The following is a 24,921-nucleotide window of genomic DNA, read 5'->3' as shown; positions in this document are numbered from 1 at the left end:
AATCTTCATTGTTTTGGAACAGATATATTTTTTTTATTTGGGTTTATTTAAGGTGGCTTAAATACTATTTTTTTTGTAGGCAGGTTCCTTGCATGTCATGATAAAATAGTCCATATCTACTAACCAGTGCTATTCCATAAGGTCCCTTTGGATGCTGGAAGCTACATTGCAGCCCATTCTATTGAAAGAGACTGTATGTGTCTTCGGGAATATCACCATTTAAATATGGGCTATTGTCTTTTTTGGTATGGCATAGAAATGATAAATAGACAAATCTTTTGCAATACTACATAGTCATGTGTAGACCATTGAAAAAGGAATCATACTCTACATATTATTACCACTTGTATCAGGGAAGAACAGAATGGCACAGAACACACATTAGCACCTGTATACACATTCTAGAAAAAAACACTAATATTGAAGCTGCCTTATCAATAAACCAAAACACATGAAAAACGGCCCAGATTTGATCTATGAACATGACCCTTTATCCTGCCATAAGGTCAGTGGGGATTGGTTAAGTTCTGCTATTTTTTCTTTACAATGAGAAACTTGGTTCTTACAGTACTTTAGGAAATTAATAGTGTTATTCTCATTTTCTCACCTACAAATCATACTCTACTGACACCTTTAACAAGTCTGTATTTTTTGTCCTTCATAACTAACTGAATTGTCATCTTTCATAATGTTATATAGAGGCTCTTCTACATGTAGCTGTTTTAGACTATTTAATAACTGTTCCCAGTGTCAATATAATACATGATGATCAATACACTCTATCACAATTTGCAAATAATCCAATGTAGTTATTTGAACCCTCTCTTACAAAAAGAGGAATGAATATGTGGGTATTTAAAAAGATTTACGGCAGTTTTTCTCCAGTGCATTGATTTTGCACTAATTTCTTACGTTGGTGGCCCTTGAGGAATGGAGTTGGCCCCGCTTGTTCTACACTTACCAGTATCTAACAACCTGCCACCTACAAAAACAGGACAGATATATAATAGAGGACAATTGCCATGTTGATGGCAGTATTATAAGGAGACAGTGGAGATAGGGAGAAGGTGTTGCTCTTGAAAACATTAGGTTCTGAGTTTGACTCTTTGGTCGGGAGTCATCAAAGCGAGATGCAGGGTATCATGCCCAATCTGGTAGGCGCAATACCCTGCCTCTCGCGTTTCATGACTCCCAGCCTTTATCCCCTATATAACGGGCTATGAAGCTGTCTGCTGAAGCAACAGGAATACTACTTCACAGAATATTTAATAAAGGCCTTAAATTCAGTCTTTATGATGCTGGGCAAATTACTTTATCTCCCTGTAACGGAGGTGTAACTGAGTATGAATAATAATAATACAATTGTTCAGTTCTCCACTTTCCTATTTTAAGCTTGCTAGGGAGATAACAGATCCAAAAATATACAGCCATCCTAGAGATGCCTGTATAAAAGTCTTCAAAAGTATCATTGTAAAGCACTTTGGAATTGAAAAATGCTTTATAAATGCAAGACTTGTGTATGGTATATGCTGAAACTCACCAGATTACAACACAATGACACACTTTATGTAATCCTTGATTATTATGAAAACCCTTTGTTAACTCTTAACCCCGTCAGTTCTACAAGGGTCCTTCTCACTCTTCTCTGAAAGATTAATAATATATTCTAATTTTTGTGAAAATACGGATATGTTTTAATAGAGAAATGGAAGATTTTTGTCACGTACTAGAAAACATATCATCATATTTATCAGTAAAAATGGGGACTTCCACTACAAAATTGGAATAATTCTGCACCTAAAAAAAAAAATATATAAAAAAAAAAAAAATCGGGAACAACACTCTAATTAATCTCCAATTAACCCCTTAACCACCAAAGACCTGACAACCACCACCCCCCCACCCCCCCAAAAAAAATATCTTTCGTGATTTTATCTGTATGCCAGGTATATAACAAACAAAGTCGGGGTTCTCTATAACTAAAAGAATAAATCTCTCCTAGGACCAAAGTGAACTAATTCCAGTGACATGTTTAAGAGTTCTAATCTGGGTAATTGGTACCTTTGTTACCCAAATCTGACACCTAGAAGTATTTTACATTTCTTTTTTTAAAGTTAGACTTTGGGAGGTGTTTGGTATTCTTTGGCTACTCCCTTTTGTACAGGCAGAGTCCCCCCCCCCTCCCCCAACTTTGCCTTAAATGTATTGGTTCTCTGATAAAGACAGGGTGGGATAAGGGTAAGGAAAATACTTGATTGACAAACCCCTTCCCCATTCAGAGGCCCCTAAGAAATTTGACTTTGGCAGATTTCACCGTTAAAGCAGAAATCCCACCTACGCCTTTTTTCTCCATGTAGAATTTTATATAATTCTAACTAGGGGTCTTCCTGAGCTCAACCATGCTATTTTTTAGCTCCAGTGGCTCCCCAGTTCCCAAGATACTTACAGGTTTAATTGACAGTGTTTCTGCTCCCACTAGGTAAATCAAAATTGCTGCCAAATCTCACCAGTCCTGCGGGCCAATAGGAAGCTGCAACATCATTGAAGGAATGATGTTGAGGCTTTCTATGGGATGACTGCAGACTCCCATCTTTTAAAATCCAATGAAGGAACACTGGAAACTAAACTGGTAAGTATCTCTGTAGCCAGGAAGTCTACAGAGCTAAAAATGAATGGCTCAGCTCCGGAGGATCCCCGGTTCAATTTCTGTAACAAAAAATCTAAAAAATAAATAACAATATGTGAAATAGACGGGATTGCTACTTTATATCATGTCTCAACAGTGCTTTTTTCCAGGGAGAAGTCAAGTCATCCGAATATATATGTACTATCCCATTTTATTCGATTATTTTTACCTGTGCCAATGCCATTATCGGATTTTGTAAATGGCTTGCTAAAGAATACCTATGTTAGCTCACAGGGGTCTAATAGCATATTTTGCGAAAATACTGACACTTATTGCAATACAAGATATGCATACATGCTTGTATGCTTTTAGAGGTCTTGCAGTTTTAACAGAGATAAAATATTATATAGAGAAACTATGGCCCCCATTGCAAAAACTATAGCTACCAAGGAGTAATATTTCTCTTTGGATAAGGGGCACTAAAACCCCATCTACAGATCTTCCTTTAAATGCCATATTTTACACTATAATCCATTTTATATATATATATATATATATATATATATATATATAAAATCAAAAACTAATAGACGATACCGTTCTGTGGCTAACGAAATTCTTTTATTTGTGCGCGCTTTCGAGATACAGTGATCTCTTCTTCCGACGATGTTACAATAGATAAAGCAAGAAAGGTTTTTACTTAAAAACAGTGCATCCTGGAATGTATCTGACTGAAGCCTATCCCTCCCCCCTGTGCAGTATGCGATTTATGACTTAAGGTACTAAATGGACCCTGAATGTTAGTGATGTAAGAGTGAGTGTGTGTATAAATATAAATTTATAAAGCGCCCACAGTGTATACAGTGCTTTACAAAAGGTTTGTGTGGGAGTGCATAACAATGGTATGGGTAGGTGTAGCAGGATGTTGCATTACTATTAATGTGTGTAGATACAACAGTATGTGATCCCTATTGGTATATAGGGATAGAATTACATTGTACATATGTATGTGTAAGAGACAGCTGTGTGTGCATTCATATAGCGCAGTATGTATAGAAATGGTCTTTAGCACTATTGGGAAGAGAGTTCTCTTGTGGCAGGGTAGTGACTCATGAAGCTGCGGTCTCAGTGTAGACCATCGCTAAGTGTCCCGAACAGTTGCATAGATTTATATTCATGCAACCGTCTCTCTTTCGGTGTTCTAAGATTACGTTGGAGTATGGCCACCTTCAGATCATCATCTTACGGCAAGTAGATGAACGATCTGAAGGTGGCCATACGCAAAGGTAATCTTAGAACACCAAAAGAGAGACAGTTGCATGAATACAAATTTATGTCACTGTTCGGGACACTTAGCAGTGGCCTAAACCGAGACTGTAGCTTCATGAGTCACTATCCTGACACAAGAGAACTCTCTTCCAATAAGTGCTAAAGGCCATGTCTATACATACTGCGCTATATGAACGCACACACAGCTGTCTCTTACAGATACATATGTACAATGTAATTTTATCCCTATATACCAATAGGGACCACATAGTATGTACACATTAGAAGTAATGCAAAACCCTCTTACATTTCTACACCTACCCACACCATTGGTATACACTCCCACTCAAACCTTTTGTAAAGCGCTGTATACACTATGGGCGCTTTATAAATGTATATTTACACACATACACACACACATAATCTTACATCACTAACAATCAGGGACCATTTAACACCTTAAGTCATAAATCACATACTGCACACGGAGGAGGGATAGGCTTCAGTCAGATATATTCCAGGATGCACTGTTTTTAAGTAAAAACCTTTCTTGCTTTATCAATTGTAACACAGCCGGAGGAAGAGATCAGTGTATCTCGAAAGTGCGCACAAATAAAAGCATTAAGTAAGCCACAGAACGGTAGTCTATTGTTTTTTATTTTATATATATATATATATATATATATATATATATATATACACATACATACATATATATATATATATATATATATATATATATATATATATACACACACATATACACACACACACACACACACAGATTTAGCAGATGTTACTGCTCCTGTTAACGTAATGCACTAACAGTAGCGCTATTAAAAACAATGATTAAGGAGATAAAGCACTTTATTTAACGCATTATTTTACGTTAACAGGGGTAACAACGTATGTTACATCTACACTGGCGACACACTTTATTCGAGCTCGGCTAGCCCCACGAATTCGGGTATACCCGGGTGTATTGAGGTTTGTGACTGTTTTCTGCCTGAGTGCATTGGGTTATTTTCCAGGCAGGGATTGAAGCATTTTATTCCCGCTGGCTGCAATACTGCACAGTATATATATTTATACTGCATTACAATTCATGAATTTATGCCATCTGGTAGACACGCGAAGCATTGCAGCCTATTAAATCCTAATCATTATCATTTAACAGATCAGCCGGCCGTCAGCCAGGCATGAACCCAGGCTGGGAAGGCAAACGCAACGGGGCTTGTCAGAGGTGAGGAGCGGCGCATTCCAGGTATCTGCCAGGTACATACTGGGTATTTGCTCGAATAAAGTGTGTCGGTGCAGTATATATACTGTATGTAGAGCCAGCTTCATTGTTCTCTCTGGTGGGATATGCAATACTGTGCCTTCACTGCCACTGAATCCTAGGACATATAACGGGATATATTCAGTTATTACTAGGAACAATGAGGCTGGCTAAATAAATATATGTATGTACATATATATATATATATATATATATATATATATATATATATATATACACACACATATAAAAGAACACTCATGTACTGTAGATCTATATGTACACACATATGCAAGGATCTAGCCAGGTATCAGTGCTTTGGAGAACTGTACAGCTATTCATTACATTAAATCAATATTACAAATATAAAGGCAAAATCAGTATAAAAGATGTATATTTATAAAAATACTTTTAGGTAACAGCTTTCCCCTGAAGATATACCACATATGTTGGATTCATAAATATTGCTATTCACTGCAGCTTGATTACCAAAGTTTATCTTGGCAGAAAAATAATGGTTTGCTCCAGTCACTTCACATAGCTTCAGTGGTTGCCTCAGGACACACTCTCCTTTGCTAGTCAGCCTGAAAAGAATACACAGCATCAACGAGCCTCCGAAAAATCTGGAGAAGATTCTTTTCTTCCACATATGGAAGATACAAAAGCAGAGCCAATCAGCTAGCAAATGTGTGTCACGTGACTGGGCTGTCGCTTGCTGCTCACTGATTTTTCTGGACCCAGTCCCAACTTTCCTCATTCTCTTTCCTATTCTTTTCTGCTTCGATGATCTCTTTGTACCTCCTGCGGAAGAAGCCCATCTGGAAAGTGAATGGGCAAAAAGATATTGTTATAGAAAGGTTTGTTTTGCTAAACGAAAAAATAACATTCATCTGATTATCAACTTGGAAGTTTAGTGTACCGAAAAACTATTTTCCAGTCATGTTTAACAAAAATGTTTTGATATTTTTGTAAAGTTAAGCTTTATTGTAGGCTTGTGATTTTCTGTTTTGCAGATTAAAATAATAAAATAAGGGTATTTTTTTTTTATTATCAAAGTCGGGATGCAAATCTGGTAAAAAAAGAACCAAACTGCACCACAGTTATGAAAGGAAAAACTCTACTTGTTTTCAATTTATTTATTTAATTTGATAGTTCTTGATCTAGTTTTCACAGTACTATTGTTTTCCCTCAGTTCTACAGCTAGAAGACTTCCATACATAGATCCTACAGACAGGGCCGCAGACAGATTTCCTGGGGCCCAGGACTAGAGTTACATCCACCACCCCCCCCCCCCCCCAAACGGCGCCCCCGCCCCCCTCATGTCACACATCACGAGCCGCCTCTATTTCCCACCCTCTTCCCATGTATTTCTCTCCCCTCCGTCTCACTCCCTCTTCCTCACTCACCCCCCCTCCTGCCCGCATGTATATCTCTCCCCTGTGTCTCACTCTTAGGCCGCGCTCAGTGTGCCGGCATCACGGCGTGCATCAGGGACTCTTCCATTGTAGTCTATGAAAGGTAGCATGGTAGTTGTGGCACCTGGCAACGCTGTAGCGCGTCAACGCGGCTGCAGCTTGGGAATACAAGTGATTTTGAGATTAGAGGCTGCGGTTGCACGACATCAGCGTCACGTGAGCTGGTTCAGCCAATGAGGGCGAACCAGCTCCGTGACACGTTCACTATGCCCCATATCACCTCCCGAATCTCCTGAAGCTCAGCAATAGGAATGTTCACACATAACGTGGGAGACGGCCGCACACAACGGTGGGCGTGTGCACTCTCTATTGCGATGCCGGCACCCTGAGTGCGGCCTTAATCCCCCTTTACCTCACTCCCCCCCTCTCTTCTCACTCACCCCCACCTTCCTTCATTTACCCCACACTAACTCACTTCCCCCCCAATACACAGTAAAAAGCCCCCCACTGCCCCAATACACAGGAAAAAGCCCCCACTCCCCAATACACAGTAAAAAGCCCCCCACTCCCCCAATACACAGTAAAAACCCTCCACTACCCCAATACACAGTAAAAAGCCTCCCACTCCCCCAAGACACAGTAAAAAGCCCCCCACTCCCCCAATACACAGTAAAAAAACCTCCAATTGCCCTAATACACATTAAAAAGACACCCACTACCCCAGTACACAGTAAAAAGCCCCCCACTCCCCCAATACACAGTAAAAAGCCCCTCACTCCCCCAGTACACAGTAAAAATTCTCTCACTCCCCAATACACAGTAAAAAGACCCTATTCCTCCAATACACAGTAAAAATCCCCCTACTGCCCCAATACACATTAAAACGACCCCCACTATCCCAGTACATATTTAAAAAAACAGTAGATATTAAAAAAAAAAAAAACAATACATATAAAAATAGACTTACCTTGCTGATGGTCAGGCCGGGCTCGGTAACTGCTGTGGGTGGGGGGAGGGGGGCGTGACTGCCAGGGGTCATTGTCGAGGAGGGGGCTTCCGGGAGTGGGGGGCTTGACTGTCAGGAAGGGTGACTGCTGGGGTGGGTGACTGTCAGGAAGGGTGACTGCTGGGGTGGGTGACTGCCAGAGAGGGTGACTGCCGGGGGGAAGGGGGTGACTGCCGAGGAGTGACTGCCAGGGGGGGCTGCCGGGGGGGTGACTGTGACTGCCATGGGGCCCGGCCACCAGACAGAGCGTGCCCCGGCTCTCCACCTGCAGGCCTCTTCCTCTATCTCTGTCGGACTCTCTGGCTTCAGCGCGCGCCTGCCCGCCCACTCATGGTGCCGTAAGCTGGGCAAAATGCTCACTTCCGGCGTGCCAACATCAGATAGGCCTGTAGCACACTGACGTAAGAGGGCCCCGGTGTGGGACAGAGATAGAGGAAGAGGCCTGCAGGTGTGGAGAGCCGGGGGCCACCGGCAACTGGTTTGTCCAGCCATCAGTCCTCTCTCAGTCACCGGGCAAGGGACACCAGTACCGGCTGTTCCCCCTTCTCGGCAGCCCTTCTACAGACACAGCAGGAGGATCTTCGATTGACATTTGAATAAATTAGGAATTCTTGTAGCATGTTTTTTTATGTAGAAATAATCTGCAATTCTGACTTCATAATGGCCCATATTTACAGCAGAGACTGCGGCTATTCTAACACAAACCAGTGGCAATCGCTAAAAAGACCCAGGTACACCCAGGTACATTCTGAATACATGCCTTAAACTTGCCTTAATCGAGCCCCTGCATTGATTAATGGCCCATCAGATTAACAGCAGGGGTGCCTCGCAGTCCCATTCAAACTGAATGGGACTACCAGGGACCCCCTTCTGTGTTAATCCTATGGGTCAATTCAGAAATGCCTTAAACAAGCCCAGCACATACCTAGCACATACCCAGAATGTAACCGGGCTAGTTTAAGGCAAGCTTTAGAATAGTCGTGGGTTCGTCTGTACTAAGAGGTCCTTTTTTTTTGTACACCTTCTTGTGTCAGAAGACACCTTACTCTCATTCACTTAGTACAGTAAGTATGGGTCAATATCTCATGCAAATTGTCTATATACAAAATAGTAAATTAAGTATTAGGTAGAGCTTCCCTGGAAATCACAACATGAAAACTTTGCATGTTCTGAAGATTTAAACAATGAACATTATCTTTGGAGATCTACTGCTATGGTCTAGAGCAGTGTTTTTCAACTGAGGTTCCTAGGAACCTTTGGGTTCCCCAGGCATCCCTGAAAGGTTCCCTGCAATTTTCAGGTAATTTGAAAATTGGACTAAATAGAAAAGAATTTACAATGCATCTGATTGCAGACGCACTATTAGAGAGAGTTGGTGCTCCTTACAATGCATCTGATCTCAGACACGCTATTAGAGAGGGTTGGGCTTGCTTATAATGCATCTGATCTCAGACGCGCTATTAGAGAAGGTTGGGGTTCCTTACAATGCATCTTATCTCACACACTATATTAGAGAGTATTGAGGTTCTACAGAATTTCACAATATGATTATAGGGTTCCTTAACCTAAAAAAGGTTGAAAAGCACTGTCTAGAGGTAGTCAATGAATTTGCAAACACAAGTTAATGCACTTCGCATATACAGTACCGTAGTAATATGGCATATTCACATACTGTAGTCTGGCTGCAGTTCACAAGAATAGATGCGAGAATATGGTTATTTAGCTAAAAAATAAATAATGTGATGTCTTCATTGAAAAATATGCAGACACAATATTTAAAATACTTATGTGTTCTGCTAATATTAATGGTAGTACGTATTTTAAGTGCATAAAAGCTCTACACATATGAACCAAAGTAAATTCCAAGACTACGTGAATGAACACATTATGAGGTTATTCATTAAACTGAGATTCTGCCAATTAGAAGTCTATCTATCGTTTCTGTGCGATAGAGCTCTGATCAGCAGTATCACAGGGGTTTTTTTTCGACACAGTTTTTCCCCCAAACATTATGTCGACGTATCCTTCCTGCCATTTTCAGTGACCATGCAATAGTGTACTGTGTAAGGAAAATTAAACCGCCCCATTCAAGCCCTAAAGTTCTCCTCACTAGAACATTTAGAAACTTTAACCCACAACAGTTTCTGGCTGACCTTATCAACTGCCCTTGGCACAGAATCGATTTAATTCCCGACTCTGATTCTGCGCTTGACTATTTCCAATCCAAGTTCATAAAACTCTTCGATACCCATGCTTCACTACGCAGAATAAGGGTACGGGGGACCCACCTTCCATGGGTTACAACTGACCTTATAGCACTGTACCAGTTCAGGGAAAAGCTACAAAGTAACAGGCACTACCAAGGATCTCAATCACTACAGATGCATGCGGAACATGTGCACAAGGCAAACAATGCATGCAAAAGCACAATATTACTCTGACAATCTCCACCAAAATACATCAAACCAAGCTAACTTCTGGAAGGTTATCAACAATATATTCCAGCCTTCTAACCATCAGTATCCAAGTAATATCACTAAGGAGTATATTACTCTGACAAACCCCTGACATTGCAAATGCATTCAATGATTACTTTGTGGGGTGTGCCACTAACTTATTAGTGAAACGCAACCCAAACCACAAACCTGAATCTCATCCTGGGAGTACTCATATAGCCCCACCCCCTCCCAACATTGCCCAAAATTTGGCACAGTATCCGAAGAGGAGATTAGACAAGCGCTCCTCAAATTAAAACTAAGCAGCCAATGTCGACCGGATTTACAACAATTTAGGCTCCTACGACTTGGTGTCCCAGGCATTGCCAAACCAATTGCTTCCATAGTCAACTCTATCCTGTCTGCAGGCCATATCCCTAAGACCTGGAAAACTGCCAGAGTTGTCCCAATCTTCAAAAGTGGGGACAAAAACACTGTCTCAAACTACAGGCCAATCTCTCTTCTCCCAATCCTATCCAAAGTCATGGAAAAATGTGTTCACTCCCAATTAAGCGATTACTGGTCTGTAACTGTTTCATAAGCCCATAATATATATTTTCTTTAACTGTGCATGCAATGTCTTGTGTATAATGTATACCCTGTTCATTTATGTAACTGTATTTGTAACTACAGCAGGGCTCCGGGTATACGGCGGGTTCCGTTCCAGAGGCCCGCCGTATAGTGAAAATCACCGGAAAGCGGATCCGGCGATTTTCAGTGCTGCGCATGCACAAAGCAGCATTTTCGCCTTTCTGCGCATGTGCAACCTGCGGTCTGTGCGTGCAACCTGCGGTCTGCGCATGCGCGCCGGGCGCACACGCCTGTTCTGCGCATGTGCGATTTCAAATTCAACATGGCGGCCCTCTTCTTGGTGCCGCCGTATCAGCGGATCGCCGAGAAGCGGATCGCCGAGAAGCGGGGCCCTGCTGTATGTATTATTTGTCTTCACTCTGTGCCCAGGACATACTTGAAAACGAGAGGTAACTCTCAATGAATTACTTTGTGGTAAAACATTTTATAAATAAATAACATACATTAATATGGTACACAAAATACAGAATTAACTAAAACAGACTATACAGTAACTCACAGTAAACAAAAAATAATTACAGACATAAATTAAAATACTCAAAACACAATCAATTATGCAATTCCCAATCTTGAGTTATCTTTATCTACTATTTTAACCTTAAATTCCTCAGGAAAACCCATTCAGTAGCTTAAAATATTTTCAATATGTTTTCTACCTCAAAGGTTGTAGTTTAAGTACTCCTCCCACTTCTTAGATCCATTTTTTAACCTCCCCTGAGTATTGTAGGTATCTCTTTTATCATACTGCATTTGAATAATTCTCTTTGTACACCCAATATCTTTGGAGAAGACGACTTAATCTAATCCCCCAATAAGAACTTTTTTGAGATCATGCAGTACTGTAGTTATGACAATTACTAAATGTGGAATTGGTACTTTCTGATCTGTCTTCATAATTTCTTAATAATAAACCTGCTTTTGATTTAGTTAAGTTTATTCTAAAAATACTGCTTAACACTTGCAACTTTACACTTTATTCCAGAATACTGCTACTTTCCTACATGATCAGAAAAAAATGTTGTGGAAAGTAAAGTATGTGGGGAAAAAACTCTGAATATATGTCCAGCACAAAAGAGACTGAGAAAACAACAAAACAAAGCTTCCTAAGTGAGATGCCAAGCACACCTCTACTCACAAATTCCTTATTGCAGTCGCTTCCATTTATTATAGCGCAGTGAAGAATGCAACGTTTCAGGTCATATACGAACCTTTCATCAGGTGTACTTTCCTACATGTCCACACATACTGTACAGGCATACCCCGCATTAACATACGCAATGGGACCGGAGCATGTATGTAAAGCGAAAATGTACTTAAAGTGAAGCACTCCCTTTTTTCCACTTATCGATGCATGTACTGTACTGCAATCGTCATATACGTGAATAACTGATGTAAATAACACATTTGTAACATGCTCTATAGTCTCCCCGCTTGCGCACAGCTTCGGTACAGGTAGGGAGCCGGTGTTGCTGTTCAGGACGTGCTGACAGGCGCATGCGTGAACTGCCTTTTGCCTATTGGGCGACATGTACTTACTCGTGAGTGTACTTAAAGTGAGTGTACTTAAAGCGGGGTATGCCTGTACAGTGTTTTAAAAGTGAATCAGGACATTTTCCAAAGTGCAATGAGGAAAAAAGCTGATTTACTGTAAAAACGAATGTTCTCTGCCACAGTGAAATAAATGCCCTATTAAGTATCTTGATAATAGTTTCTAGCAATATTGCTAACACCAAGAGCCTTTATATTAGTGGAGGGGCTAAACACAGTGGCCTGAGAGGCTGTGCATACAGGGGCCATGCAAAGCCAGAGAAAATGAGCTCCACATAAGCCTGTTCCGGTTCCATTTATGGGTAGATGCTCCCTAATGTAAAACGCCAGTTCCAAGACATCCAGCGACTTTGACAGACGAGGGTCATTCTTTTAAAGAAACCTTTATGTGTCTACACTTTATCTGGGCCATGTGAGTAGTGATACTGACCACTTACATAATTATCACTATTCTTCAAGACCTTTTGGTTATTGCAATATTGCACTATATGCATATTTTATCTTTTCCATGATCCTGCACTCCACTTATCCAACTACCAACATTTCCTAAGGATCGAAGGCGGCTCATCATCGGTCGATCAGTGTATCATTTGTTTATTTACTAATTATATATTTCACTGATTTAAATAACTATATTTCATTATTCACTATTTATCACCAAGTATTCACTATAATATTTGCTATTCAGCACAAGAGAGCGCCTCTGTTTTTCTTCTTTATAGGTGTAGATAATATATGAAAGGGAATGGGACTTAACAAGGTGTGTTATCAGTGAAATAAAATATACTGAAATTGCAGTTTCAAGCGAGAAAAACAAGATCATAAATGGGCAATTCCGGATTTCCTGAAATCTGGTATAAGTGTGTGTTCCTGTGTATATTCAAGGAAGAACTACCAAAGAACTTGAACTGATTCCATCATGACTGTAGTTCTCCGTTCATAACTAAAAAATGCTTGTTCAAGACGCTGTCTATCTGTATCTGAATAAATATAAAGAAAATAATTGGATCCGTGGACTGAGGTGATTTACCTATTTTCAATACCCACTAATCTGCTACAACAGACCCTGGACTTTGCCCAGCCTAGACAAATAGCAGGATTTCGAAGTGGTTACAACACAATGGGACCACATCCAAGTCGTACAAGGTGTGATTTCACGAAGTAATGAATACGATCTACCACTGAGTTTAGGATTCGTAGATTACGAAAAAGCAATTGATTCTGTCTACACCTCAGTGGTCCTAGATGCATTATGAAGACAAAATTCAAAGAAGCGTACATTTATATTATAAAGAACATCTACGAGAATGCCACATCAACATTAGATTACATGAAGATACAAGCAAGATAAGGATCAACAAGGGAGTGTGTCAGGGAGACACCATGGCACCAAAGCTTTTCACTGCAACACCTTAAGAATTGTTCAAGACATTCGATTGGGGGAAAAAGGGAATCAAGTGTGTGAATATTTGAATCCTCTACAATTTGCAGATTACTGTACACGGTTATTTTTGCCCCAAATCCAGCAAACATGCAGAACAAATTGGAGAACTCTATGAAGCAAGTAAGGAAGCTGATATGGTGAAATGTGTATGGTTAACTCCCTGGACTATTCAAGAAACACCCAAGAGTACCCAGTGGGTGATACAGCTGAGACTATGCACATGATGCACCCCTGACAGTAGAAGCGGAGGAGGCACAAGAAATCGGCGTGAAAACATTGAATCACTGTCAGCGTCTGTAGCTGCGTACCGAGCTGTGCTGTGTTCCCAAGAAATGCTTTTATTATCCCCAAGTTTGTGAGTTCTTTTCTATTTTTCCATATTACATTTTCTATGTCCCGCTTTTCTGTTTGAGGTGTTCACAAAGAAGACCGACAGAAGAAAATATCTTTATCCATAGTGGATTGAAATGCATATGACTCAAGTTGGAAACTTATCTTGATTTACCGCCCTCCTAATTTGTCAACCTACTACACTATTGGCGGCTCTTGTTTCCTTTCGTTTTTCCCTGTTTGTTTGTGCTTACAGTAGGCCATCTTTGAAAATTGTACTCTCCTCTCTGTGGATCCGGTCTGGGATTACAGGCCCAAGAGCAGCATTAAATTAGGGAAAGTTTATTGTTATTTACTGTATGCCTATTTGCTCACTGTTTTGAACATTATCTACTGTAAAATGTAATGTGTCCTTATTTCTCTTCGATTAACCCAGCACCACAGTTCACAGAATTCTGGTCTCATCACATAAAAAGAAACGTTTATTTTGAAGATAAATACTCAAATACAAAAATAGTACAAAATGGTGGTGACATTCCAAATAAGTAATAATATTCTAAAAAATGGTTGCATAGTTTTCCGTTTGAGTGGAATCTTTGTATTTGATCTTAATATTATGATCTTGAAGCCTCTTTCCGTCATCTTGGTGTTAACCCTCTCACATTTTTCTGGTGTAATTCCTCTGTCCTCCTCCTTTGGTGTAATCCTTCTGTTCTCTCACTACTAATTACCTGCTGCTAGATATTTATCCAGATAATATCCCTTAATCAGCTCTTGCTATCACTAATTATATTACCAGATAAGGTCCTACATCCAAACTGATGTCATTTGATAAGGAACTACTGTATACTTTGGAATTTTGTCTTCATACCGGATTCATACATATTACAATATAATATATCACTGAACTGGATTTCTTACATCTATTTAGAATTTGAGTGCAGAATTTTGTACATATATATATATATATATATAGTGAGGGAGTGAAGGGTTAACTCCCTCACCCTGCAGGCAGGCAGACCACACCCTATATGTATGCTGTGCTAGGACAGCCTGAGCTTGCTTATGTAACCCTTCTATGGTACCCCACCCGACATGAGATTGGGGGGTACACTCCTTCTGGTCACTCTGAGTGGTCTGGGTGCTGTGACCTGCTGGTAAACAGGAGGGCTGAGGGCTCCGCGGTGTTGTGGGGAGAACCAGGACAGGGACAGGAGGTGGTGTGGGACAGGGTACCTTGCTCTCTCTGGGTGGTGCAGTGCCTCCAGCCAGTAGGGATCCCCTGGGGTCTCCAGAGGAGAGACCCCCACTGACACTCCATTCTCCTCACACCAGGAACAGTGATACACACACAGCAGTTTCTTTCTGTGGTTCTTTATTCAGAGCAGCATACACAGCATACAGCAGAACATCATAGGCCTGATCTGGCTCTCTGCATTTCTGCTCATGGCAGCTTAACTTCCCCTCCCTCCTCACCCAGGTGGGGCAGGAGGGAGAGAACTCTTCTTGGCTTGCTATCTCTCTGAAGACTCCTGATCACTAACTGAATTTGGGAATATGTCTCAATTTGAATATCCTCAGGGAGTGTTTCTAGCTTTGAATCATTACAACTCAAAGCTGGATACCGATTGGCTCACACACACATCAGGGGGTGTTCCAACCCATATCCACCCTTTGGATTAACACATTCAAATGTTGCTTAGGTCTGCCCCTGAATATTGCTACATACTCAGAGCTGAAATGCAAAACAGACCAACTGGAGGAATTAACCTTTCCACTGCCTGTTCTAACAGGACTGACAGAGGAAAGGCCCAGAATTAGCAATAGCTGCCGAAGGCCAGGCTATATACTCCCTCTGGTAAAACTCCAACCGTCCCGGCTTGGACTGCAGCAGGTATAACCCTTACCTTGCTGAGCAACACCTGTAAATTACATGAGCTGAAATGCAATAACTCCTATGCACTCCAGCTTGACAGAACTGACATACTCACTACTGCATGGACACAGATACATGGCAATACAGTGACTAACTAAACAGAACCATTTCTACTACAGCAGTAATAGAACACATTAATAGTAATGAGCAGGCTTCCTGATCATTCTCCCAGTATCATTAGGTAGATATGGGAACTCATAGCCCATCTTTTTGAACCTATGAACTATTACTCGGGCTGCTCTACTAAATTTCACCAAGCTTCTGTCAGTAGCAGTACCCGGCAGCACCCAGAATATAGGACCTACCCATACAGGGGTCCCTTCTGCCTCCTCTATGACAGGAGACAAAACATTTTCAGATTGCATTGAACTTATCCCCTCATCATCACAATCCCCCCAATGCACAGACCCTTCCAATTGCATAACAGACATAAAATCATATTGTCCATAGGGAGCCACGGGGCTTCCAGGTGAAGAGGGCCTGGGGGTCAAGGGTCGCACCTTGGGACTGGTGTTGGATGGGGAATGCGGGGCAGATGACTCAGGGACTGGGGCCTTCGGTGACAAGGGGCCAGCACCAAAGTCTCTAGGGGCACGTTCAGGGCATTCTCCCCGGGAGGAGCAATGGCACAGTCCTGGGTCAAGTTCAATTTGCCCCTCCCTATGCTCTTACAGCAGCGGGCTTCAGCCAGCGCCTGGGCCTGAAGGGCCTCCCGGGACTTCTTCCACTCCCTGCATGTCAGGAGGAAAGGATCAACCGGAAGGGTATTACTCACCGGAGTGGCCTGGATCTCTCTGGAGCTCACCCGGCCGGGCGACTCAGCGGCCATGTTAGCTCCCAGTGGTGGAGTAGTAATGGTAGTCGATGCAGTCATCAGGGGTGGTGCTGGCCGGCACTTCTCCTGCTGACGCTGCAGATACAGCTCCGCAGCTTTCTGGGCTTGATCCCAGCCGCATCGGGTACGTGGGAGGCATCGGCCGATACCTCTTTGGTGTAGCACCCACGCTGGCAGTGTGGATCAGATGGAAGGCACCAGCAACAGTTACTGGAACTGACAGCTCCACAGCATACTCGGGTACGGTGGAGGTAATGGTAGAGACCTCAATGATGTCATCAGCCTCTGTGCTGCTGACAGGCTTCTCAGCACACAGGCCCAGTCTCTCATAGAGGAGCAAGGAAGGCAGCCTGGCAGACACAACCACCAGTGTTTGAAGTGGAAGTGCATCTGGCCCCTCACTTCCTGTTGCTCCGTGGAACACACTTAGCTCCTCCCCCTGGTAGATAGGATAGTCCAATCCAGAACAAGCAAAGGGGGAGGTGTTTGAACAGTTCCCGCACTTTCTTGCAAGCTGAAGAGCAGCACAAGCTTGCAAAATGCAGAAATCCTTGCAGAACAGCACATGGCTTCCCTGGTAAGGCGGGAAACGCCATTTTGAGCACAAAGAGAGTCCATGCGGCCCCCAGAAGAGCTGGAGCCGCCATTTTGAGAGCACAAAATACATGACATCCCTGTAGGAGCAGGAAACGCCAGATTGAACATAGTCCAGCACAGTGGGGTCTCCGTTTGCATTCAGGAGCCACAAATACATTTCTGTCCCTGTAATCTTTGAGTATCACGCACCCTGGGGTAGCATCAGGGAACGCCTCGCACAGGGACGGCAGTAACTCTTACTGCTGGGTGCACAGGGACCTACAGACATTCTCTTGTAGTCCCTGCCCCCTTACCTCTCTCTTCGTCGTGGGGTGCAGAAGGGTGGCCACACTTCCCTGGGGACGCCTCAGGTTAGTCGCCCCAACTGCAGTGCCATTAAGGGACCGCCAGCTCCCTGGTGAAGCCTCAGGGACCTGCCTCCCTTTTCTTCTTAGATGGGGTGCACAGGGGTCATAGGCGTAATCCCCAGAGTTCCCTGTCCCCCTCACTCTCCGCTGTGGGTACAGGAGGGTGGCCACACTTCCCTGGGGACGCCTCAGGTCAGTCGCCCCTGCTGCAGTGCCATTAATAGGCAGCCAGCTCCCTGGTGAAGCCTCAGGAACCGGCCCCTATTTTCTTCTTAGTAATGTAGATGGGTGCACAAAGGTCCCTATGCAATCATAGAGCAGCCTCTGTCCCCTTGAAGTGCATGTAAAGACGTACGCTCCCTGGTGCATAGCCACCAGGAATAGTCCCACAGCAAGGTCTTCTTCATTAGGGTAACCCCCTCCCTGGGGAAGCTTCAAGGAGGGGTTCCCTCACGGCAGAGTCTATGGCTGCTGTTCTGTGCTGCATACAAAGTCTTTGAAACTGCTGCATGGTCTCCTCTGTCGTTGAAAACCTGTCCCGTTGAAAAACCTGTCCTGTCCTGGGGAGCAGTCCTCATATATCTCTCAGCAGCGCCTCCAATTGTAACCCTTCTATGGTACCCCACCCGACATGAGATTGGGGGGTACACTCCTTCTGGTCACTCTGAGTGGTCTGGGTGCTGTGACCTGCTGGTAAACAGGAGGGCTGAGGGCTCCGCGGTGTTGTGGGGAGAACCAGGACAGGGACAGGAGGTGGTGTGGGACAGGGTACCTTGCTCTCTCTGGGTGGTGCAGTGCCTCCAGCCAGTAGGGATCCCCTGGGGTCTCCAGAGGAGAGACCCCCACTGACACTCCATTCTCCTCACACCAGGAACAGTGATACACACACAGCAGTTTCTTTCTGTGGTTCTTTATTCAGAGCAGCATACACAGCATACAGCAGAACATCATAGGCCTGATCTGGCTCTCTGCATTTCTGCTCATGGCAGCTTAACTTCCCCTCCCTCCTCACCCAGGTGGGGCAGGAGGGAGAGAACTCTTCTTGGCTTGCTATCTCTCTGAAGACTCCTGATCACTAACTGAATTTGGGAATATGTCTCAATTTGAATATCCTCAGGGAGTGTTTCTAGCTTTGAATCATTACAACTCAAAGCTGGATACCGATTGGCTCACACACACATCAGGGGGTGTTCCAACCCATATCCACCCTTTGGATTAACACATTCAAATGTTGCTTAGGTCTGCCCCTGAATATTGCTACATACTCAGAGCTGAAATGCAAAACAGACCAACTGGAGGAATTAACCTTTCCACTGCCTGTTCTAACAGGACTGACAGAGGAAAGGCCCAGAATTAGCAATAGCTGCCGAAGGCCAGGCTATACTTATAAGGCCTTTAATTGTGTGGGTAACTCTAGGCCCCATGCACAATTGCTTTAAATAATGTCCAGCCCTGTCCTTAGTTGATTTGTTCATCACTGACCAAAACCTCCCCCCCTCCATTTTGTAAAATTCTAAACCGCCTAGGAAAAGCCCTCTTTTCAGGCCAAACCATCCTTATAGTATAGTTCTCCTATCTGAAGGGCACACACACAATTAGGTTTGTTAAAGTAGGAGTGATTATCCAACCAATGGTATGTTTAATAAGCTTCCACTAATATAAAAACTATTTCACAGACATACCAAATTTATTTATTTTTCTTTTGAAAGAGATTCATACTGTATTTCAGATTTTCCTCAGAAGCACTCCTGGCATGTTATTATATTCAACTATTATTATATTAATACTATGGACATAGTCTAGTTAAAAAACAGCCAGGTTTTTGAATAATGTGTTCTCCTGTGGAGTATGCTGGCTCTAGATCTGTGTTTAAGACGGCTCTATTTTTCCCAAAGCCACATTTACCATTTACTGAAACTGCTCAGAGCCAAGACAAATAAAGGTACCATTCACTCTTAGCAGTGGTAGAAAAATAATTTTCAAATACATATAATGGGAGCCTGTCACTTGGTTTGCAGTAGCTGAGTTAGTGCACTTAAAGCTGCAGTTCAGTCAATATCCTGCATGTGTGGTTTTTTTTTTTTAATAAATCAGTTCTGTAGTAAGAAAAAATACTTTTAGCATTTTCTGTTTTTAAAAAAACAACTTTGAAAGACCAATTTTCTTGTATTCTATTTTAACAACCATTTGCTAAGGCACTGCCCCTTCATGTCCTGTCACAAACCCAGGCACACCCCTTTGTCAGCCCTGCCCTCCCTCTAGCACATGTCAGTGCAGGAGTGTTCATGAATATTCATGAGCTTCCACTGACGGACAGAAGCAGAAAAAAAACAGATCCCTTCACTAATGATGTCACCAAATTTCACCGATCAATACATGGAGAACGAATTGATCTGCAGCTATACAGTTCTTTAGGTAATTAGAGATTGCACACATGAAACTATTGAAGTAAAAAAATAAATAAATAAAAAAGACTGAACTGCAGCTTTAAAATACACACACACACACACACACACACACACACACACACACACACACACACACACACACACACACACACACACACACACACACACACACACACATTATAGTGACAGATATATATACATGTAACGGGTTTTCCCCCACCCAATCGCAGATTATAGTGTGGGTGCGGAGAACATACAGTGTTACCAGGGTGTGGTGCTTTACCTGCTGGCTCACAGGAGGGCTGAGCTTCCGCCACGGGGAACCTGGGGCAATATATTAAGAATAGGAGTAACCTTGTACTCGGTGCAGCGCCTCCACCTGCGATGGCTCCCACCAGAGGGGGAGTGGTTCCTTGCAGGACACATACAAATAACTCACACACCTATTTGTATAATAACTAATACCTTTACTAACTTGCATAGAAGACATGTAATATCAACATATAATAACGGGTGTCCCTCTCGGGAGGAGACAATGACTGCGGCGTCGCGCAGGACGCTTCCCCAACACCAAGTGATCCCACCCAGTTTCCATGGAATCCCCACCCAATGTCCCGCACTCTTGCAGAGAGAGAGAATATGGGTGACTGCGCAGTCACTATTAAACTAAGGGCACGTAGGTGCACTTGTGGATTGGATAGTACCTGCTTCGCAAAGGATCCGGCGACCGAAGAACACCGGAACCACCTCCAGGGCGATCCCACCCGGAGGACTGCAACAGCCGCAACGAAGAACTGCGCCCACTCGCTGCACGGTGGCGCAGCATCCGCTGTATCTCTATATGGGGTTCCTTCTGAACTACAGTGACACGCGCTACACTACAGGCCGTCCCTATCTGTACAGCAACCTGTAATGGCTTTGGGGAAAACTCCTAGGGCCTACGGGGTAGCCTATCTTATGCAGGGGTCCCTGACACCCTGCACCCGCACTACCTCCTCCCGTACTACCCGAGTCCCCTCTGCCTCACTATTAATTAACTGATCCCAGCGCCTGCAGCAAGAAGCTGTGACACACTGGATGCTTGCAGCCAACGTGCTGCACAACACTGTGCCTGCTTGTCAGACCTCACGGCACTGACAGCCGTGACTCTGACAAGACAGCACCCTGACACTAAGGGCAGCGTCCCTATCTTGGGCCGTCCCTTAGCAATTACCCCACTAGCCTCTTGGTGAGTTGGGGCCTACCTGGGATGTGGGGGACCTACCGCGGTGCAGAAGCTTCACTCGCTCCCTGCCCCCTTCTTTCCCCTTCTACTCCCCAGCTCCAATTGATGCAAGTGACAGGGTCCCTAACCTGAGGGCTGTCCCTGGCAACACTCACTCCACTGGGCGACTCAGGACTAACTTGGGCCTTGGGGGCAGCTGGCCTAGTACAGGGAGTCACTGACTCCTGTACCCTACCTCCTTCCGTTGGCTGCTCCTCGCTCTGACTAGCTGCCAGCTCTATAGGCTTCAATGCTGCCTGTGACAAGGGTGAAAGTGCAGTCCCCAGAGGCTGCTGGGAATTGTAGTTCTTGGTACAGCTCTTTTCTATGTGGACCGCGTGCGCGATATTTACTGCGCATGGGCGAAGCTCGCGCCACAACCAAGAGGGCGGTGCCCGCTGGGAGAAGTCGCCGTCCCCTTCCCCCAATGCCACAGGGGTAAGGCAGGGGGCAAAGGAAGAGCAGGGGAACCGGGGGTGACCCCCTTACATACAATATAGCACATAATAAAGCACATCAATGACACTTCCCTTAAGTAACGGTTAACCCCTTTGAAGACAACAATGTGCAAAGCTCTGGCAGTGAAGGGTTTAAAATGCAAGCCTCCATTGTATTTTTCTTCACTTGTCCATAAATGCCAACTTTTTAAACACACATTATCTAAATGCTGTACACTTCTTAGTATAGAAGAAAGCTAAAGGAGACTGTAGAAGAAAAAGTCGAGTACATATATTGATTTGTCTCAGTAAGGTCTTTGTAGTCTTCTATTAAGGAACATCTGTTATAAAGCAGTAGAGACAACACAATTGAGAGCTTTAAAAAGTGGGGTTTTTTTTAATGCATGTTTATATAAGAGTGGATTTTATGTGCTCTCTGTTGGCACAGTACAGGGAAAATGGGCTGAGGTGTCCAAACTATACATTTCAATACCCACAGCAAAATATATTTTGCTTTCTATAAGCCACGGCTAAATGTTTATTTTAGGTTCTCTGAATATGATGCAAACTCCTTCCTGCATAACATAATGACTACCTCCAAAAATTTAAATTAGTATTTTTTTTACTTTATTGTAAACTTAAAAAAACTAAAATAAAGATTTCAGAGAGATGGGAGAACTGACCGAAATTCTGCTTATGCTTTATTTATTTAAAACTTTTTGAACGTTTGAAAATGTACAAAAAGTTCAATTGAACTTTTAAATCCACTTCGTCAGGGAATCTGTTTTTGTAAATTAGTAGATCTTTTTTGCTTTAGTTACAATGTCAAAGTCAAACGTTTTTAACATTGCAAATGTTTTGCTGTTTTTGTTGCAAATTTTAAATTTGGTGCAAAACTTGCTCATCTCTGCCTGCCAGATTGTATGTAGGTATGAACAGTTTAAAGGTTTCTAATGGGATGGTCAGCAGGAGAGTGCACTTATCTGTAGATTGCTTGTGTTTGCTCTTGCCTCTAATTTCCTCCTTAATTAGTTTTGTTCTATCTGTAGCCAGGCCCCCCTTGCCCCCCCTCCCTCTGATGCGGGGAAGGGGGAGGCTACTGCTATATGCAGCCGCTCCAGGGAGGCTGTGGGCTAACCAGGGGGAGCTCTGGAGCTCCACGACACAGGCGGCGGCCATCTTGGTTTATGCACATGCGCAGTGCAAGCCATGTGCAGATAGGAGTTGCGGTTGCCATTACCAGGCTCCACACGGGACTACAAGTCCCACCAGCCCCAAGGGGTGCAGATCATGTGACATGCAGCAGCCAATAGGGCTCCCAGGATCTCGGTGCAAAGAGATACATTTGGCGCGTTGCAGGGACCATGCCAGTCGGAAGAAGGAACAGCAAGGTGTAAGGTAGTGTCTGGGTGCAAATAGCTCCCAGACTATGCCAAATTACCCCCTTCAGGTCCCAGCTAGACCCTGTCAGCTTGTGGTGCTATAGGGAAGGCCCCCAGATAGGGACGCTCCCCATTAGCCCTGATAGTGACAGGCATTGCTGATGTGACCGGACGGCCACGTGGTAAAATATGGCCTGCGGTCTGGGACCAGACCCAGGCATATAGACTATCAGAGACTCTATTATAGGGACACACTCCAACGGGAGATCCCTCCAGAGGCGGACGCCTGAGGATCCGTGCAACGTAGGACCACGTCGCTGATAAGCGGACCCATCAACCAAGGCGGCCTGGTCTGGACTAGGACCAGGGAGGTATCGCATATACATGTGCACCAACAGCCATACACACAGTGGGTAGCGCTACTCCACACGGACACTATTTGGGTGGGCCTGGACTCTGTGGGTTCCACCGGGGTGACGTTGTGGTGTGGGTATACTTTGTGGGGCCCGTATGGTATTGGGTTACACGGTGCATACTGCTATAATACTTAGTTATGTGTTATCAGTAAAGATAAGTTGTTATACCACTGTGTGTGTATATTTATTCTTTACTGTGTGGGTTCCTGGGAAGGTGTAATCCAGCTGCACTTGGATCCCTCCCAGGTGGGGGCGCTGTCATCAGATAGAACACGATCACCCCAGGCTCCCTTCAGCGGAGGATCAGGCCTCCTGTCACTCAGAGAACTCTAGGTAACACTCAGGTAATGGCAGCACAGGTAGTTTCCCTAGACACTGGGGAAAGGGGGCTACATATCCTTTAACTCGGCTCCCTTTATGGTTCAAATTCAATATACTCAAAGTCATCTTTGCTTGCGATGATTTAAGCTCCATTCTTTAAGCATGTGTGCATCGCTGTTTATCAATCTATTGTATATATTTGCATTCCCTTGGATGTCCTGGAAATTATCTTATGGCATACCACCACTCACTACAGTACATTTAAGTAATAATCCCAGAAGAACAGAGCATTACTGGCTGGAAGAGTTGAAAGCCCGAAGCAAAGCTGAGGGACTTTAACCCAGCCAGGGCATTATTGGCCAGTAGTGCCCTGTTCTGAGGGGATTATTACTATTATAGGCTAAATTTTTTTTTTTTTTTAGATATTTCATTAAAAAGATAGACACTTTTGTAGTCATATTGATTTTTATCAGCATGATCGTCTACATTCTTATGCTTTTACTGCACGTGTTTATTAAAATTGAAATTGTACATACACACAGCATCCCACTATAGACACTCTGCAGCCCCCCCTACACATACAAACACACACACTCTGTAACCCTCCTCTACAGACACACAAACACATGGCAGCCCCCATTACACACACTCTGCAGCACCCCCCCCCCCCACCTACACCCACAAAACACGCTGCAGACCTCCTCCCTCTACCCTCACAAAACACACACTGAAGATGCACACACACACAGCAGCCCCTCTCTACCCCCCCAAATACACACTGCAGACGCCCTGGAAAACCACAAAACTGCAGACACACACACCAACAATACACAATCTGCAGCCCTTCAAATCCTCTATACCCACAAAATGCACACACTGCAGCCCCCTTCTACACCCACAAACACACTGCAGACACACACACGCACCAAAACAGACTGCTGCCCCCTCTACACCCACAAACACACACTGCAACCC

The 24,921-nt window shown here is 43.6% G+C and overlaps 1 protein-coding gene and 1 long non-coding RNA gene across 4 annotated transcripts in view; one reads left to right on the top strand and one right to left on the bottom strand.

Annotated features, from left to right (window-relative positions):
• The window catches only part of LOC142487350 (uncharacterized), a 176,006-nt gene that overhangs the window by 1,089 nt on the left and 149,996 nt on the right, over window positions 1–24,921 (top strand). The window lies entirely within an intron of this gene.
• Window positions 5,392–24,921, bottom strand: part of ITGA9 (integrin subunit alpha 9) — a 505,378-nt gene continuing 485,848 nt past the window's right edge. The window contains exon 28 of the mRNA XM_075586544.1: window positions 5,392–5,992. Within this exon, the coding sequence (XP_075442659.1) occupies window positions 5,894–5,992 (99 nt within the window). The 3' untranslated portion in view covers window positions 5,392–5,893. The remainder of the gene's footprint in view (window positions 5,993–24,921) is intronic.

This window comes from Ascaphus truei, chromosome 2 (genome assembly GCF_040206685.1).
Source record: "Ascaphus truei isolate aAscTru1 chromosome 2, aAscTru1.hap1, whole genome shotgun sequence".
NCBI classification, from domain to species: domain Eukaryota; kingdom Metazoa; phylum Chordata; class Amphibia; order Anura; family Ascaphidae; genus Ascaphus; species Ascaphus truei.
The sequence above is the reverse complement of the archived record's forward strand: the minus strand, read 5'-3'. Positions and strand labels throughout refer to the sequence as shown.